We start from the raw sequence: 16,441 nt of genomic DNA, 5'->3' as shown, positions 1-16,441 counted from the left end.
GGGTGCCTTGGCCCCAAGGGGCAGCCTGTGGGCACTGTCTGGTGGAGCTTAGAGGGCGGTAAGGGAGGAGGGGCTCAAGGGCCTCAGCCGTTCGACAGGCAGAGTAGGGTGGAATCTTTCACATACCGTCTCCCTCCCCGGAGGGCTGCAGTGGCCAGGGCTGGGCCCGGCCAAAGGCAACAGGCAGGAGCTCCATGGCTCCTCTAGGTGGGCAGCAGGGTCAAATGCTTGGGTCACCTCCTGCCACCCTCCCAGCGACTTCAGCAAGGGCTGGATCACAAGTGGAGCAGCTGGGATTCGAACTGGCGCTCAGATATGGGATGCCAGCTCTAGGGGGTCAGAGGGCAGTGTGGCTCCTGCGCCCTGCTGAGGGCCAGCCTGAGGAGCAGGCACCTGCTTCTAGAAGCCTCCTGGGCTGGGGGGAGGGCCACCACCAGCCCACCCTGTCAGCCGGCAGCCCACCCCCGACCACAGCATAGGCTGGGGGTGAATGCTGGGGGCTTCGGGGGTCTACAGTGCAGGGCAAGCGCAGTGATCAAAGGGCCACAAGGGCAGCCATGGCCAAGGAGGGGGTGGTGCCAGCCATGCCCACACAGGCACCCGGATGCTCTCAAACACTTTTATTGAAACTTTAACGATGGTGCTATCCTGCGCCGGGGACAGAAGAGCGTGCGGCCGGCCGCTCTGTGCCCCTGCCTGAGGCGAGGCCCCAGCCACCCGGCCGTGCGTGGGGGAGCAGTGAGGGTCTCAGGGTTCAACAGGCCTCGCACACATGGACCAGCGCCTCCCCCCGCCGGCACTGACCTTCGGGGCTGCATTTCTGAGTTTTTTTGAAAAATATAATCTGTAAATGTCCCATAAAAATACTATTGTTGCTAGTCAAACACAGACGTGACATGAAGAGTAACTGCTGTGTCTTTGCTCTATAAAACGTGAAAAGATCGTCACACTTGGATCATAGAAAACGCAGGGCCCTCGGGGTCCCGGGCGGGCGGCGGTAGATGGGGGCCTCTCCCCACTGCCTGATCCCAGGACGTCCCCTGTGCTGGCCCCCTGCTCAGCTGGAAGCACCGTGGTCTCCCAGCGCAGGCTGGCAGCCGGGCACCGGATGGCTCTGCTCAGGCACGTGCAGAGCCCTCACCTGGCCGGGCAGGACAGCGTGTGCGTGAGCCTCAAGCGGAAGGCCCCTCCGCCCTGCCCCGGTGCGGGCAGGTGGCTGGGCTGCCCTCAGTTCTCAGACAGCGACAGGGCCAGTGCAGCCTGGAAGGCGGCCTCCTCGTCAATACTGTAGTCCTGCAAGAAAGGGTGTGCAGCTGGCCGGGGACAGGCCTGGGGGCCCAGCTGGGCGCCCTCACATCCGGCTCCCTGATCCCAGATGCACGGGGCCTGCACAGGCTCTGCCAGACACCGACGCGGAGCCCACACCAGGCTACATCAACGCGGTGCCTACCCCAGCACGGTGCCCACACTGACATGGTGCCCGCACCGGGCTCGGGCTTGCAGAGTAGCTCTACAGGGCCGGGGTTTGCTGGGGGAGCCCGCCAGGGTGCCCTCTGGTGGCCCTGGGGTCAGGGAGGCAGCGGGGGGACTCACCACGAAGGTGTCGTAGGAGAACTTGTGCCTGTGGAGTAGGTGCTGCAGGAAGTTGGCGCTCTTGTAGCTGGGGTCACCCCAGGGCATGGCCGAGCAAATGGGGCACACCTGCAGGCAGGGGGTGGGGCGCAGTGTAAGGGGACAGGTGGCAGGGCCAAGCTCCCAGCGGTGGCTCCCAAGGCTCCCAGGCCCTGAGCTTACCACGCGGTTGGGGTCACTGCGGTGACTGTCCACACAGTGCCGCACCAGCTCCTGCTGGTCCAGGTTGCGGGCGCCGCAGTAAGGGCAGGCGAAGGTGGACCTGTTGGGGATGTTGCTGGCAGGGGAGGGGGGTGAATGGCGGCTGAGGCTGGGGGTGGGCGCGCTGCCCAGGCCCAGTCTGCCTCTGTGGGCTCAAGCAGACACCAGCCTGGCAGCAGGAGCCTCCTGGTGCTCGGCCCCCTGCTCCAGAGGCCACAGGGCGTGCTGCCCAGTGCCCTGGCCACTTCTGCCTGCATGGGGTAGGGTTGGGCTGCAGCCTGGCTGGGCTGCCCCTGCAGGAGCCATCATGGGCTCTCCAAGCAGTTTCAGTTCTGGACAGGAGTCCGGGCGGCTGGGTGCCGGGTCTTCTTCTTGGCTTGGGGAGACCCACCCCACTCCCCCAGGTGCCTTCCTGCAGGGCAGGGCCCTGGGCTGCCTACCTGGGGATGGGCTGGGACGTGGGCACCACAGGGACAAACTTGGGGCAGCTGGCCATCTGCTCCTGCACCTTCAGGCAGGAGGTCACGTGCATGCGCATCTTCGCAAGGGTCACCTGGGAGACAGGCAGGGGCTGGCCCGTCTCATGGGGCTCGCTGGAGATGCCGACCCAAGGGCTAGGCCTGAGAAGGCTCCACATGGCGCTGGGGGGCTGTGGGAGCTGGGGTTATACAGTGGGCCCCCAGTGTCCAGTGGGCTGTGCTGGCAACAGGGTGCTGGGCCCTGCAGGCAAGTTGGAGAAGGGGGGCTCCTGGGCTCCTACCAGCCCCCGACCTCTGAGGGAGGCTGTGGGCGGGAACTCTGCCTCCTAGGGCCTCACTCCTAGACCCACATTCCCACACCCAGCTCTGCCCTTCGGAGTCCCCAGAGGGCTCGGCTGTCACCACAGTAAGGGCAGGCGAAGGACACCCCGCCCTGCCCCGCCCCCACCCTACCTTCTTGCTGCAGCCCCGGCAGGGCGCCTTGTAGGACGACAGCTGTTTCTCCACCTGGGCAGCCTTGTCCACCTTCTTGGGGTCAAAGGGCAGGCGGCAGAGCGGGCACAGGGGGGATGGCACCTGCAGGCATGGCTGGAGGCACTCCCCGCAGAACCTGAGGGCACAGGGGTCCGAGGGCAGTGGCTGGTGATGCCTCCCACAGGCACACAGCGGCTGTGGGCAGTCCACTCTGGACCCCGCTGCTGGACAGGCGTCCAGTGGCTGACGGGTGACCCAGGTCTCGTCTCAGGGTGGCTAGGAGGCAAGAGGCTCTGTCTTGTCAGCCCCTAACAGGGTGGAGAGCAGCTGCCAGGCCCGGCTGGGGATGCCTGGGCTGGGCGTGGCTCCCTGGCACACACTTGGGCACCTGGGGCTGCAGCAGCCTCCAGTTCTTGGCCCTGTTCCAGCCGTGACCGGTGGGGGATGTGCAGGCGGGGGGCCAGCCTGTGCCCAGGCCCACAGGAAGCTCACAGGGGCACCTCGCCTGGCTACGAATGCAAACGCCAGGACCCGACTGGCAGGAAGTCAGGGTGAGGTTTGCGTGTCCACCCTCATGTGTCAGGAGCAGGCAGGGCTGTGGGGGCTGGGCACAGTGTCTTAGTCCCATCAGTTCTGCTTGTCCCACCTGGCTGGTGACATGGTGAGACCCACCCTAGGCCGTTCCAAGGGCAAAGCCTGCCCCAGCAGGGCAGGGGCGCACCGCCCACCCGTGTGCCAGTGCAATGTCCCCTCAGCTGGGGGCCTGTCACTTCACCCAACCCTGACAGGTAAGCAGGCAAGTGGGCCACATGAGGATATGATGTCCATGGGCCAGGGGCTATCATCCACCTGGGAAGATGGTGCCTGGCAGGTGTGAGGGGGTGAAGGGGCAGTGGGGCAGAGCTGGCAGGAAGTGGTGGGCACAGGCCCCTTCTGCGTGGAACACTGCAGCCCTGCGTGAATGGGAACCCTGACTGCTCCCTTCAGAGGGGTACACGGTAGGGCCACGAACCGCAGCTCAGCAGCACAGCTGTGGGGAGGCCATGTCCTTGGGGCTCTGTGGAGGTGAGGGAGCAACCTGGGGGTGGGTGCACGCTGACAACTCTGTGTACTTGTGGATTTTGCTGCTGCCCATACCCCGTGTTCCGTGGGGCAGGACAATCCACCATTCTCGGGGACACGTAGCATGCCCGGGGGCGCCCTTGGGAACAGCCAGTCACAGCAACACGGGGACCGAGGGACAGTTCAATGACCAGGAAGCCAGCCATTTATTCAGGACTGCCCACTCAGGGTCCACAGTCACAGCGGGTCCACACATCTGGGTTGCTGGTGTAGCCGTGGGCAGCAGGGGACAGGGCATGGGGGACCCCGAGCCCACGGGGACAGGGTGGTGAGGGACCCTGAGCTCACAGGACAGGGTGGACCCCAAGCCCACTGGGACAGGGCGGTGGGTGGACCCTGAGCCCACAGGGACAGGGCGGTGGGGGACCCTGAGCTCACGGGGACAGGGTGGTGGGGGACCCCGAGTCCACGGGGGCAGGGCGGTGGGTGGACCCCGAGTCCACGGGGACAGGGTGGTGGGTGGACCCCAAGCCCACGGGGACAGGGTGGACCCCGAGCCCGACCCGAGGACCCGCACCCGCCGTGTCCCTCCCGCGGCCTCTCCAGGCGGGCGCTCACGTGTGGCCGCAGCTGCCGATGGCCACGGGCCGGTGGTAGACCTCCAGGCAGATGGGGCAGCTGTACTGTGCCTCCAGCCCGCTGTCGCCGCCCGCGGGCCCAGCCGGGGGCTGCCGCTGCTGCGCCGAGGCCACCAGGCTCCGGAACATCGCCATCCCGCTCGTCCCGCCGCCCCCCGCCCGCGTCATCGCAGGGCGCCGCGCCGCGTCATCAGGACGCGCTGCTCGGCCACCGGCGCCATGGACGACGCGGCGCCGCGTCGGTGTGTCAAGTGCGCGGAGGGCCGGCCGGTGGTGGTGATCCGCGCGGGGGACGCCTTCTGCAGGTGAGGCGGCTGCGGGCGGCCTGGTGATGGGCAGGCCTGGTGTGGGCAGCCTGCTGTGGGCAGCCCTGGTGTGGGCAGCCTGCTGTGGGCAGCCCTGGTGTGGGCAGCCCTGGTGTGGGCAGCCTGCTGTGGGCAGCCCTGGTGTGGGCGGCCTGCTGTGGGCAGCCCTGGTGTGGGCGGCCTGCTGTGGGCAGCCCTGGTGTGGGCGGCCTGCTGTGGGCAGCCCTGGTGTGGGCAGCCCTGGTGTGGGCAGCCTGCTGTGGGCAGCCCTGGTGTGGGCAGCCTGCTGTGGGCAGCCCTGGTGTGGGCAGCCCTGGTGTGGGCAGCCCTGGTGTGGGCAGCCTGCTGTGGGCAGCCCTGGTGTGGGCAGCCCTGGTGTGGGCAGCCCTGGTGTGGGCAGCCTGCTGTGGGCAGCCCTGGTGTGGGCATCCTTGTAGCAAGTGGCTCGTTGCTGCCCGCGCGCCTGGAGGAGCAGGAGCTTTCCTGGCGGGCTGGTGGGAAGCGGGCTGGGCCCCGAGCGAGCCAGGCCAGCCGCAGGGGCAGCTCGCCGTCAGCTGTCCTGGCCAGGTGGCCCCGCGCAGAGCGCAGCTGGACGACTGGAGGTGGCATGGCTGTGCAAGGCGGTCCAGCCCGCCCAGCCTTGGCACTCAGCGGTCACGTGCTGAGTCGCTGTCCCCGACCAGGGGTGGAAGGGGCCGCGGCAGCAGAGTGGCTACTGGCTGCACACAGCCAGGCTGGGGGCCTTTCTTCAAGGAGTGAAGCCCCTGCGGGCACTGAGGGTGCTGTGACCGGAGCTAGGGAGCTCCGTGCGGCACCAAAGGGCGCTTGTGGGTCCTTGTGGTGCCTGCTGCTGGCCTCGGGCTGCCGCGTCACCTGGTTCTCCGTTGCAGGGACTGCTTCAAGGCCTTCTACACACACAAGTTCCGAGCTGTGCTGGGCAAGAGCCGCCTCCTCTTCCCCGGAGAGAAGGTGGAGTGTGGGCCTGTGGGGCTGGGCGCAGGCTTTCGGGGGTCTCTCGCTCATGTTCTTTCCTGCCCTTTCCTGCCCCGCCAGGTGCTCTTGGCGTGGTCTGGGGGGCCTTCGTCCAGCTCCATGGTGTGGCAAGTCCGTGAGGTGCGTCTGGGCGTTGGGCTCTCCAGGTTCAGGTGGTCGCACCTGTGCTTCCCCCGGCCCCCGCCCAGCCTCCAACATGGGGGGGGCGGGGTGTGTGCTGGAAACTGCCCTGAGGCAGTGTGGTCCGTGAGGCCTCGGGTGGCCCAGTGGCCAACAGGGAGGACTCGAGGGGTGCTGCTGTCTGGGTCTTGCTGGGAGATGTGCAGCTCTGTCTCCTGCCCTCACCTGGAGGTTCCATAATCTGCCAGGCCGGGTACACAGGCACTGCCCCTCCCTTCCCCTGGCTCCAGGCATGCAGGCTGTGCAGCCACCTGGGGCTGTTCACTACATCTCTGGCGAGTGGGCACTGGGGTTCTGCCAGCGAGGGCCCTGCTGGGAAACCCCAGGTCATGCGGCTTTGTCCTAGCCGCTCCCCCCATGCTCTGGTCTGTTCCCACGTGGTGCTGCCAGGGAGACCTCCAGCGCCAAGTGCCGGGGCCAGGAGCTGACCCCTGCCGTCCCCCTGCAGGGCCTGAGTCGGGATTCTGCCAAGAGGCTGCGCTTTGTGCCTGGGATCGTGTATGTTGACGGTGCGTGGTGTTTCCCCACCCCTCAGTGGTGGGCACTTGTCCAAGGCAGACAGCTGTCCGGAGCAAGGTGGGGGACCCGGAAGGGCCATTCCCTCTGCAGGGGGGTGTCCAGCTTCGCTGCAGATGGCCCTGGAAGCAAGCACCTGCCACCTGGTTCAAAGTGGCCTCTGCCTGGCTTTCAGAGGGCGCCGCCTGTGGTCGGAGCGCAGAAGACAGGGCCAAGACCCTGGCTGAAGTGAGGCTTATTCTGGATACTATTGGGTTTCCGCACCACGAAGTCACCCTGGAGGAGGTGAGGCCCTCCTGGGGAGGTGCCCTGGGCTATACCTGAGGTCTCACCTTCCACCTGCCTCACCCCTTCCCGCGGTGTCCCGTAGGTGTTCGACCTGCCGCCCTCTGTGCTGCGCTGCCCTGCCCAGGAGCCGGCGCAACCCCAGGGGGCCTACAAGGCGGCTGTGGGCAGCTTCCTCCAGCAGCAGCAAGGGTTGGGAGCACAGGATGGCCCCTGGCCAGCCCCAGGGGACAAGCAGCTCCACCCCCAGCACACCCTAGGCCCTCAGAGCTGGGCTGGGCAGCCAGTGGACGTCCGGACCCAGGCGCTGCGTGAACTGTTCGAGTCTGCGAGGACCCTGACGGCCCAGGAGGAGCTGCTGCAAACCTTGCGGTGAGCCCGCCCGCCACCTTGCGCTTGCCAGCACCCTGGCTCCTCCCAGCAGCCCAAGGTTCCAGCTGGCCCCGGCTTCTGCACCCCAGGACCCACCTAATCCTGCATGTGGCCCGAGCCCACGGCTACTCCAAGGTAATGACTGGGGACAGCTGCACGCGCCTGGCCGTCAAGCTCCTGACCAACCTGGCACTGGGCAGAGGGGCCTTCCTGGCCTGGGACACAGTGAGTGCTGGCGGCCCCAGGTCCCTCCACTTGAGGGTGAAGTCTGGGGGTGTCTCCCACCTGTGTGGGAGAGGGCAGTGGGCTCTCATGCAGCCCACCCACAGGGCCTCTCGGATGAGCGGCACGGTGATGTGGTGGTGGTACGGCCCATGCGCGACCACACCCTCAAAGAGGTCGCCTTCTACAACCGCCTGTTCGGTGTCCCCTCTGTCTTCACGCCGGCCATTGACACTAAGGTGAGTTCCGGGGTCCCTGGCACCCTCCTGTCAGTGCACCCCCAGGTGCAGACGGCTGCAGTGGCCTCTGACTACACTGTGTACGGCCTGAGGCTGCCCTGGGGACACCTCCTGCACCCCTTTCCTTGTCTCCAGGCCCCCGAAAAGGCCAGCATCCATCGGCTGGTGGAGGCCTTCGTCCTGAGGCTGCAGGCCCAGTTCCCCTCCACGGTCAGCACTGTGTACAGGTGCGTCCACACCGGGCTGGGGGTGGAGGGGGCAGCAAGGCCCCAGCTGACTTGGGACTTGGCGCAGGACCAGTGAGAAGCTTGTCAAAGCCCCCCGGGAGGGCTGTGCCACCGGTCCCCGCTGCCTGCTCTGCCTGTGTGCGCTGGACGTTGACGATATTGGTCGGTGCCCAGGGAACGGGTGGCCAGGGCTGGGCTCGGCAGCTCGGGGTCCCTGTCCTCAGTCCCTTTCCGCTTGCAGACAGCGCCACAGCGTTCGGGGCTCAGAGCTGCTCACGGCTCCCTCCCACACGGCCACCCCCTCCACTGTCTGAGTTGGAGATGTCCCCTTCCCCCCGTGGCCCTCCAGGCCCCGTCAGGGCCCAGGGCTGCAGCCCCAGGTGAGTCCCCCACCGTTCACCAACCCCAGCTCTGACCCTAACCCTGCGTGCCCAGGCCACGCTCCAGCACCCGGCCCGCTCCCACAGGGAGGATGCCCGGGCCCGTCTCCTGGACCTGCTGTGCTACGGCTGCCGGCTAAACGTGAAGGAGCTGGTGCGTGCCGGAGCTCCCAGGTGGTCAGGCGGTGGCTGACCCTGCAGGCTCCATGGTCTCTCACCCCCACCTTCCCTCGCAGCCCTCCCTGGACCCGCTGCCCCCCTACATCCAGGCTGAGGCCCAGCTCCGCAGCCAGAGGTACCGGGGTGGGCTCTGGAGGAACCCTCGGGGGTGGGGGAGCCCACTGGGGAGGGTTCCCACCTGCGGCTTCCCCACAGGGCCTGGGTCAGGCAGCACATCCAGGAGTTCCTGATTGAGGATGCCAGCGACGGGGAGGACGGGCGGAGCAGCGCTGCGGGGGCCTCCCCTGTGTGTGCAGGGAACGCCCGTGACGCCTCTCTATAAATAAAATGTTTTTAATTAGAAAACTCTACAGTACACTGGGGGAGGGTGGGCTGAGCCCCAGGCCCAGTGTTGCCAGCGACGGCAGGCCGTGGGGGCGCAGTGTCCTGTGACAAGCAGCATCGGCGGCCAGGGAGGGCTGGAGACCCGCCCCTACTCCTTCTCGCGTGTCCACTTGATCATGGTCTCGGGCGAGCGATACAGGAAGATGAGCTTGGAGTACAGCTCCTCCTCAAGCTCCAGCTCGCGGGTCTCGCGCACCAGGAAGATGTCCTGGCACAGTTTGAGGATGCGGTCCACACAGGGCAGCTCCTCGAACATGATGGAGTGGGAGATCTCACTGAAGAAGCCGCGCACGAACTTGCCGACGACCAGCACGATGGACACGTACAGCCCCATGATCCTGGAACGGGCGGCCGGGCCGTGAGGCTGGGGCCCGAGCCCTCACCCGCCACAGGACCCGGGCCGTGAGGCTGGCGCCCGAGCCCTCACCCGCCACAGGACCCGGGCCGTGAGGCTGGCGCCCGAGCCCTCACCTGCCACAGGACCCAGGCCGTGCGCACTCACCCATAGCCGGCCAGGAAGCCGAGGCTGGGAGGGCTGACCTTATCGCTGAAGATGACCATGGGCAGCAGGTTGCAGCTGGCCTGGCAGTCCTGCAGCTCGATGACCCACCACTCCAGGAAGCCAGAGGCCCCCGCACCTACCCGCTCCCTGCGCAGCTGGATGCGTACGCCCAAGTAATCCTCCTCCTCCCCTGCAGTAGAGTGGGGGTGGGGCAGGCGCAGGTGAGGCCCAAGGAGAGGCACTGGGCGGCCCTGCCCATCCCCCCGCCCGGGACTCACCAGGCTGCAGCTGTTTCACTGGGTTGGCCTCAGGGCCGTTGGGAGCCCGGATGTATTTCGGGAAGAGGTTGGGGATGACCCTGTGGGGAGGCGTGGCGGTCAGGGCCAGCTCTGACCTGCCCAGCTCTGTCCCTTGTGACCCCCCACTCACACGGACTGGTCCGAGGTGCCCTCGAGCAGGCTGGCCAGCTGCCGCCGCTCTGTGCTGTTGGGGGCCAGGCCCAGCGTGTGCTTCTCATTGGTGTACTCCACGGTGCCGCCCTTGGCCAGGTCCCTGTGGGGGCGAGGCACAGCGTGAGCCCCTGCAGACCCACCGCCAAGGGCCTCCCACGCGCCGCGGGCCGCACCTCTGGAAGTTCCAGGTGAAGCGCAGGGTGATGTCAGCTGTGCCGTCAGACAGCTCCCGCTTCATCTGGGCCCTGCTCGGGGGGCTGATGCGCCACAGCGCCCCGGAGCTGCCCTCGATGTGGGCAGTCACGATGTCTTCGGGGCCGTACTGGCTGATGAACTGCATGGCCAGCTGTGGCGGGGGGCGCCGCTCAGGGGTTGGGGACTGCGGCCGCACTCACCCTCCTTCCCCCCCAGGCTGACCCGGCACGGAGCCCACTTACCGGGTAGGCGTCAAACTGCCTGCACAGCTCCTCGTAGTCCTGGGGCGTGAAGGGCATGATGGAAGGCTGCTGGGCGCTCATGGTGAACAGGGGCTGCAGGCAGAGGCAGGACGGGGTGACGAGAGCAGGTGCTGCCACGGCCCGACCCACTGCCCCAGCGGGAGCGCTCACCTCGTAGCCACCCAGCTTGAGGGTGACAGTGACGTCGATGGGCTGGTTGACGACACCGACCACAGAGCGCACGAGCGACATGAAAAGCAGGGGGAACCAGATGATGGCGATGAGGAAGAGGATGATGAGGCCGCCCATGCCATACTTGACGATCTTCTTCTTCTTCTGCCCCTTGGGCTGCGGGTATTTCTGCAGGGACGGACATGATGGACGCAGGTTGACCCCAGCTCCCCAGCAGTGCGGCAGCCACGCACTGAAGCCCCGGTCCAGCCCGCCCCAACGCGCATCTGCGTGGAGGAGGGGTCAGCAGCCAGGGCCCTGGGCTACACTGCCATGGGGAGCCCTCAACTTGGCAACTGCAAGACATGACTCCCAGGAGGCGGCGGGCAGGTGCAGGAGGAAGCTGGGAGGACAGGCCCCACCCCAGGCTCAGAGCACCTTCTCCGTCTCGCGACTGCACTTGATGATGAAGATGTTGGCATAGATGTCCTCTACACACATCCAGTTGGACAGGGACAGCGTGGTGTCCGTCCACACCCAGTCCATGACTGCCCGCAGCTCCACCAGGAATGGCACCAGCCGGAACCTGCCAGGGCCGAGACTGTCACGCCGGCCCTGCCCCCACCTCCTTCCGCCTCGCCCAGGGCCAGACCCTGCTCACCCCTGGAAGAGGAAGAGGTTGAGGTGGTTGTACTTCTTGGTGAGGAAGTTGCCGAGGATACGGGTCGGGTAGCCACAGCGGATCTGGTAGGCCGACAGGGCGAAGTAGATGCACTTGACGAAGTACCACAGCTGGGCCACGGCGTTCTGGCTGAACATCCTGGGGCAGGCGGGGGGGGCGTGTCGGGAGCTGTCCTGCTCCGAGGCCCCAGCCTGGCCAGCCCCGCCACCGCCCACCTCTCGGTCACGGCGGGCAGGATGAAGAACATCCACAGGTGGATGGCCAGCACCAGGACCACCTGGAAGGCCAGCTTGCCCAGCACGGTCTTGCGCAGGTACAGGGCTCGGTCCACCACCATGGTGCCGAACTGGATGAGCAGCATGACCAGGAAGGCCTCGGGCACCTGGTCGTCCGACAGCGAGCTTGTTATATCCGTGGCCGCCGAGTGCTTCTGTGGCCGGGAGGACAAAGTCAGGTGCAGCCTGGCCGGGGCGCGGTGGCCGCTGGACTCTGCACCCTCGAGGGTTCCCAGTGCACTCACCCCAAAGGCCCAGAAGCCGAAGATGATGATGATGAAGGCGATGACATCCGCTAGGAACATGAGGGCGTAGACGTCGGTGGCCGCGCGGTACCGGGTGTGCAGGATCTCGTGGAAGAAGCACCGCAGTGGCCGGTACATGCCCCGGGCGCTGTGGGCGGCCAGGGGAGTCAGCCTGCTGCCCACCCCGGGCCCCCCGCCCCCCGGGCCCGGCCAGGGGCGCTCACAGGGACAGGCAGCAGCGCTGCAGGCAGTGCCCGGCGGCCCGCACGCACTCCCGGGGACGGCCCAGCCTCTTCTCTTCCTCCCTGTGCTCCGTTTCTGGGGGAGAAGCTGCTGCTCACAGAGCCCCAGGCACAGAGTCCTGCCCCCTCACCCCCTACTGGGCCCGGGGAGCCCCCAGTCATCAGGAAGGGGGCACTCCAGGCCGGCAGCCCTCAACCACGCACTGAGGGGCAGGCGCCGCAAGCTCCCTGGGCAGCGCCGGCCCTAGTGCCCCCCACGCCCACCGAGGCCAGGGCTGTTACCGGCAGCTGCCGCTCCCTGGGGCTCCAGGCTGCCCTTCTTTCTCCTGAGACGCAGGCTGCCACACCTGGCCTCTGCCGCTTCGGGGGCCACATCTGAGGGACTGTTTTTGGGTTCCAGTGGGTCCGCCCCTGGTTCCTCTACTCGCTCCTGGCTGTTGCTCCCACTAGGCTCCTTGGGGTCCTCGTGGTCCCAGAGACCATAGCACTGTGCAGGAAGCGGGTGGTGAGCAGGCAGGCTGGGCGTGGTGCCCAGTGCCCAGCCTGCCTGCCAGGCGCTCACCAGCAGCTGGGAGCGGTGGAAGAAGAGGGCCATGAGCTGCAGCAGGTCGTACTTGACGTAGTTGTCACTCTTCTCCAGGCCCAGGATGCGCGGCGGGAAGTAGGGCTTGTTCTCGTAGCGCCGCAGCACCACGTGGCTGTTCCAGGGGAAGAAGCCGAACTGGAACAGGTATTTGATGACCACGGTGGCCTGTGGGGACAGGGGTCAGCACAGGCCACGCAGCCCCCCGGCCCCACCCGCCGGCCGGCCGGGGCCCACCTCGGTGAAGATAATGGCAGTCATCCAGAAGTGCTTGCTGGGCCGTGGGATGGACAGCATGGCCCACAGGAAGACCAGCACGGGCAGCACGAGCGAGGCGGCCGAGGCGGTGACCATGTGGTTGAGGACGATGACAAAGTAGCACAGCAGCTCCGAGTGGGCCGCCACGCACTGGTACGCGGCCCGCAGCAGGCGCAGTGCACGGCCCTGCCCCTGCTCGAACCTCTCGGCCTCCTCCAGCTCCGGGATGTGCAGGCGCCTGAGAGGGACCAGGCTCAGGCGCACGGACCCCCAGGGTTGCCCACCCGTGCCCCTGGCCCACACCCCACACACCTGTCAAGCAGCAGCTCGCTGGCCGTGCGCATCCGGGGCCGGCTGCTGGCCAGGAGCTCCTGGGAGCCGCGCAGGGAGACACCGGGCTCGCTCAGCAGTTCCTCGCTGCCGCTGCGCGTGTTGTAGCCCGTGCTCAGGGGGCTGCTGCTGTCCTCGGCCACGCTGGCCAGTGGCTCCTCGGGCCCCAGCCCGCTGTGGGGTGAGAGAAGGCTGTGCTGCAGGTGCTGCTGGCCAGGCAGGGGCTCCCGGCCTCAGACCCACGCCCACCTCGACGCGGTGCTCAGCACATCACGGGCCTCTGCCTCACTCTGGTACAGCTGGTCCAGCACACTGCGGCGCACCTCCCCGTGCTGCGGGGCACAGGCAGGAGAATTCGTGGGGGTCACGGGTGGGGAGTCCTATGGCCCACGGGCCAGGGCCTTGGGGGGGGGGCATGGCTCACCCGCAGCAGCTCCTGCGTGAGGAGGTGGCGCTCCGCCCGCAGCACGTCACTCATGTTGCGGTGCTGCCTGGTGAAGGCGTGCAGCCAGCGTGTCAGCCCGTCCACCAGCGCTTGCCCCAGCACCCACAGGAACTGCGCCGTGCTCAGCACCCGCTGCATCATGTGGCTGCGGCCTGGGGGAGGCGGGGTGCTGGAGAGGCGGCCGGCCTACGCAGAGCCCCCCCCAGTCCCTGGGACCCACGTACCTGCCACCTGTTCCTCAGGGCCTTCTGGCTCCAGCTCCTGGCTCAAGATACCTTCTGGGCACAGGGGAGCTGGTCAGCATCACACAGCCCTGCAGTGCCCCGCCAGCATCCCATGCCCCGACTCACCAGGGGCCATCAGCTCTGCCCGCTCCTGCTGTGCCCGCTGCCGCCGGCGCTGCTGCAGCACAGTCTGTGCGTTGGTCACCCACGCCTGGTAGGCCATCTGCGGCACAAAGGCCATTAGGGGCTGGCCTCCAGCGCCTTGGGAGCCTGGTGGGAACACACACCCCCAACCCGGCACACCAGGCCACTCCTGGCCCCAGGAAACAGCCAAGGCCTCCCTGGACAACCACATGGCCAGGATGCCCAGAGCCACACCTGCTGGTTCTGAACAGTGGGTGACTGTCACCTGTGCCAGCCACTGTGGGCTCACCTGGAAGGCGCTCTGCGCCGATGGCTTGGGGTCCTCCTGCAGGGCCTCTTCCTCCTCCTCGCTGTCGGACTCAAACAGGAAGTAGTCCCCAGAGTGGATAACTGGAGCGGGGCAGGTGAGTCAGTCTCCATGCCCTCCCCCACATCCCCCAGGGGCCACCCCCATGGGGTCCCATGCACAGGACATGACAGGACGGCACAGGTGCAGCGGGGTGAGCATGGACGCGGTGGGGTACCTGTAGCGTGGTCTAGCCAGGGCCGCCACCACTGTGTCTGTGGAGGGGACGAGGTCCCTGGGTGGCCGGGCCCTGTGGAGGGGGCGGGGTGAGCGTGAGGCGACAGTGAGGGCAGCCTGCCCAGGGACAAGGGGGCCGTGTGGCAGATGTGGACACGCCAGAGCCTGTGCTGTGCTGGAAGCTGTGTGGACTGTGTGGTCCAAGGCCCTGGATGATAACGTGGGGGCCAGGTGGCCCACAGGGACAGAGCTGGATGACATGGCACAGAACAGGGGGTACTGTGGGCACATCACAGCACGCAGAGACACACCTGGACACAGAGCAGCCCCAGGACCCTGCGCTCGGTCCACACCCACCTGGCTCTTCGCCTGGGCCCTCGGATTCCAGGGTGCTCTGGGGGCGGCCACGGCGGGCGCGGCTCTCCCTCTGCTTCTCCTGCTTGGCACGAATGCGCTCCATCCTCGGCAGGGGAGGGCAGGGTGAGTGCCACATGGCCACAGCAGGGCAGGGCCCCACCCAGGGGCTGCCACCCCGGGAGCACCTACTGTCGCTTCAGCTGCGTCAGGGACTTCTCCTCCGCCTGGCGGTGGGAGTCGATGCTCTTGAGGTTGGCCGCGTTGTAGAGGGCAAACCCCCTGCAGGAAGGGGGAGAAGTGGGGTCTCGCCAGGCTGCTGGGATCCCTGTCCCCGCCCGCCACAGGCTGTGCCACCCACAGCTCGTGGAAAGGGCAGAGCTGGCTGGGCTCGAGGGCCGAGGCGCACCTGGAGGCCTGCAGGGCGGTGGCACGGAGGTCGACGCTGACGTGCAGGAAGTAGTAGCTGAGGAAGACACGGCGCTGCAGCAACAGGAAGAAGAAACAGACGCTGTCCCAGAGCACGCCGGCCTCCTCCACGGGCAGCAGGCAGTCCTGGTCCTTGCCAATCATCTCCTTGGCTGTGGGCAGGGCGGGCGTCAGGCCCCAGCCAGAGGCAGCACCGCTCAGCCGCCCCCCAGCCCCCGGGTCCCACTCACGGTCGTAATAACCCTTGACCGTGCACACGAGGCTGAAGAGCTGGATGACCCAGCAGAAACTGCTCTGCATCTGCTCCACAAACACGCAGGACAGGAGCTGGGGACAGAGGTGAAGGGTCAGTAGGGGCGGTGGGAGGAACGGGGTCAGTCGGGGTGGGGGCGGCTCACCGAGAGCAGGTTCTTGGAGATGATGACAGTGACGTTGTAGAGGATGAGGCAGTCCCAGAGCAGGAGGCGTGCCCGCGTGTCCTTCTGCAGCAGAGTCGTGCCGAAGAGCAGCAGGTAGAAGCAGGCCAGCAGGTAGCCCAGCCCAAAGACGCTGATGCGCGTGGCCCCCGCCACAAACACCACCACCAGCACCAACCAGAACAGGTAGCGGAAGACGGCCACCTTCAGCATGTCCAGGTAGGACCTGGGGTGGACAGACGGCACTGTGGGTGTGCTGCACCCCAGGAGGCCCCGGGTGGCCTGGCCTGGGCACGTACCTGCAGTGGATGAAGTTGGGCACGGGGTTGGCCTCGCCCCGCGGCAGCTCCAGGTGGTCAGTGTTGGCACCGGCCATGCGCTGCCACTCCTCTGTGCGCTCAGCTAGGAAGACCTGCCACTGCTGGGAGGCACAGAGCAGCAGCAGGAAGTCGCCTGTGTGAGAGGGGAGGGCACACGTCCGTCTGTGTGACCCGCTTTCCCCGTGTGTACGCCCTGGTGGGCAGGCCAGGGTGGGGGCGACTCACTAATGAGGTTGGTAGAGTTGGGGGCCCTGAAGAAGTCAGGCAGGTACAGCCACTTGATGAGTGCCGAGTTCATGGGGATGGCCCTGCTCCAGCGCCACGGGTAGTCTGTGGGGCAGGGTGTCAGGGCAGCTAGGACAGCTGGGGCCCAGGGCCCACCAGCACCCCTCCAGGGAGAAAGCCTGGGGCAGACCACGTGGGGACCCTAAGGCAGCAGTGGGTAAGGAGCAGCGAGGGTGGCAGGGCCACCACCCTGCCTCCTGCATGGTCTCAGACACCTGTGCCAAGAGAGGGGGCCGCGACAGAGGCTGCTGGGAGATGAGCAGAGGCCCTGGCCCTGGCAGGAACCGGCAAGACTGCTCGAGGGGTGCATAGGAAGGCACCAGACCCCTGCCCCCAGACCCAGGCTTCCAAGAGC

The 16,441-nt window shown here is 67.1% G+C and overlaps 3 protein-coding genes across 6 annotated transcripts in view; 1 reads left to right on the top strand and 2 right to left on the bottom strand.

Moving 5' to 3' along the window:
• Positions 1–710: 710 nt before the first annotated feature.
• Positions 711–4,668, bottom strand: RNF166 (ring finger protein 166). 2 transcript variants are annotated; one of them, XM_058674658.1, is made up of 6 exons: positions 4,467–4,667; positions 2,766–2,922; positions 2,274–2,386; positions 1,795–1,894; positions 1,594–1,701; positions 711–1,293 (listed from the first exon to the last, which is right to left on the bottom strand). In XM_058674658.1, the coding sequence occupies exons 1-6, from the start codon at positions 4,652–4,654 to the stop codon at positions 1,228–1,230; spliced, it is 732 nt and encodes a 243-aa protein (XP_058530641.1). In that variant the 5' UTR covers positions 4,655–4,667; the 3' UTR covers positions 711–1,227. The 2 variants fall into 2 exon arrangements, with proteins under 2 accessions (XP_058530641.1, XP_004584142.2); XM_004584085.2 differs by having other exon boundaries at positions 712–1,293; positions 1,795–1,909; positions 4,467–4,668.
• Positions 4,666–8,707, top strand: CTU2 (cytosolic thiouridylase subunit 2). The gene is made up of 14 exons (XM_004584240.3): positions 4,666–4,791; positions 5,682–5,760; positions 5,845–5,904; positions 6,413–6,473; positions 6,656–6,765; positions 6,851–7,137; positions 7,227–7,362; positions 7,467–7,598; positions 7,734–7,825; positions 7,893–7,987; positions 8,067–8,205; positions 8,293–8,359; positions 8,442–8,500; positions 8,581–8,707. Exons 1-14 carry the CDS (start codon positions 4,706–4,708, stop codon positions 8,705–8,707), a joined length of 1,530 nt encoding a protein of 509 aa, XP_004584297.3. The 5' UTR covers positions 4,666–4,705.
• A 127-nt stretch (positions 8,708–8,834) lies between these two features.
• PIEZO1 (piezo type mechanosensitive ion channel component 1) overlaps positions 8,835–16,441 on the bottom strand; it is a 30,907-nt gene continuing 23,300 nt past the window's right edge. The window contains exons 23-51 of one of the 3 annotated variants that reach the window (XM_058674030.1): positions 16,027–16,131; positions 15,781–15,934; positions 15,464–15,707; positions 15,296–15,392; positions 15,046–15,217; positions 14,829–14,918; positions 14,640–14,743; positions 14,284–14,355; positions 14,049–14,149; positions 13,742–13,838; positions 13,616–13,669; positions 13,371–13,543; positions 13,196–13,278; positions 12,929–13,120; positions 12,596–12,854; positions 12,338–12,526; positions 12,058–12,262; positions 11,758–11,863; positions 11,534–11,681; positions 11,229–11,443; positions 10,993–11,151; positions 10,770–10,917; positions 10,332–10,520; positions 10,161–10,253; positions 9,897–10,069; positions 9,701–9,823; positions 9,550–9,629; positions 9,272–9,461; positions 8,835–9,107 (exon numbers count right to left, since the gene is read on the bottom strand). In XM_058674030.1, coding sequence (XP_058530013.1) covers positions 8,858–9,107; positions 9,272–9,461; positions 9,550–9,629; positions 9,701–9,823; positions 9,897–10,069; positions 10,161–10,253; positions 10,332–10,520; positions 10,770–10,917; positions 10,993–11,151; positions 11,229–11,443; positions 11,534–11,681; positions 11,758–11,863; positions 12,058–12,262; positions 12,338–12,526; positions 12,596–12,854; positions 12,929–13,120; positions 13,196–13,278; positions 13,371–13,543; positions 13,616–13,669; positions 13,742–13,838; positions 14,049–14,149; positions 14,284–14,355; positions 14,640–14,743; positions 14,829–14,918; positions 15,046–15,217; positions 15,296–15,392; positions 15,464–15,707; positions 15,781–15,934; positions 16,027–16,131 — 4,265 coding nt within the window. In that variant the 3' untranslated portion in view covers positions 8,835–8,857. The remainder of the gene's footprint in view (positions 9,108–9,271; positions 9,462–9,549; positions 9,630–9,700; positions 9,824–9,896; positions 10,070–10,160; positions 10,254–10,331; positions 10,521–10,769; positions 10,918–10,992; positions 11,152–11,228; positions 11,444–11,533; positions 11,682–11,757; positions 11,864–12,057; positions 12,263–12,337; positions 12,527–12,595; positions 12,855–12,928; positions 13,121–13,195; positions 13,279–13,370; positions 13,544–13,615; positions 13,670–13,741; positions 13,839–14,048; positions 14,150–14,283; positions 14,356–14,639; positions 14,744–14,828; positions 14,919–15,045; positions 15,218–15,295; positions 15,393–15,463; positions 15,708–15,780; positions 15,935–16,026; positions 16,132–16,441) is intronic. The other 2 variants (XM_058674031.1, XM_058674033.1) reach the window with 2 other exon arrangements.

The sequence above is a fragment of the Ochotona princeps genome, chromosome 16 (assembly GCF_030435755.1).
Source record: "Ochotona princeps isolate mOchPri1 chromosome 16, mOchPri1.hap1, whole genome shotgun sequence".
In the NCBI taxonomy this organism is placed as follows: Eukaryota; Metazoa; Chordata; class Mammalia; order Lagomorpha; family Ochotonidae; genus Ochotona; species Ochotona princeps.
Note: the sequence above shows the minus strand (reverse complement) of the source record. Positions and strands in the feature narration are given on the sequence as shown.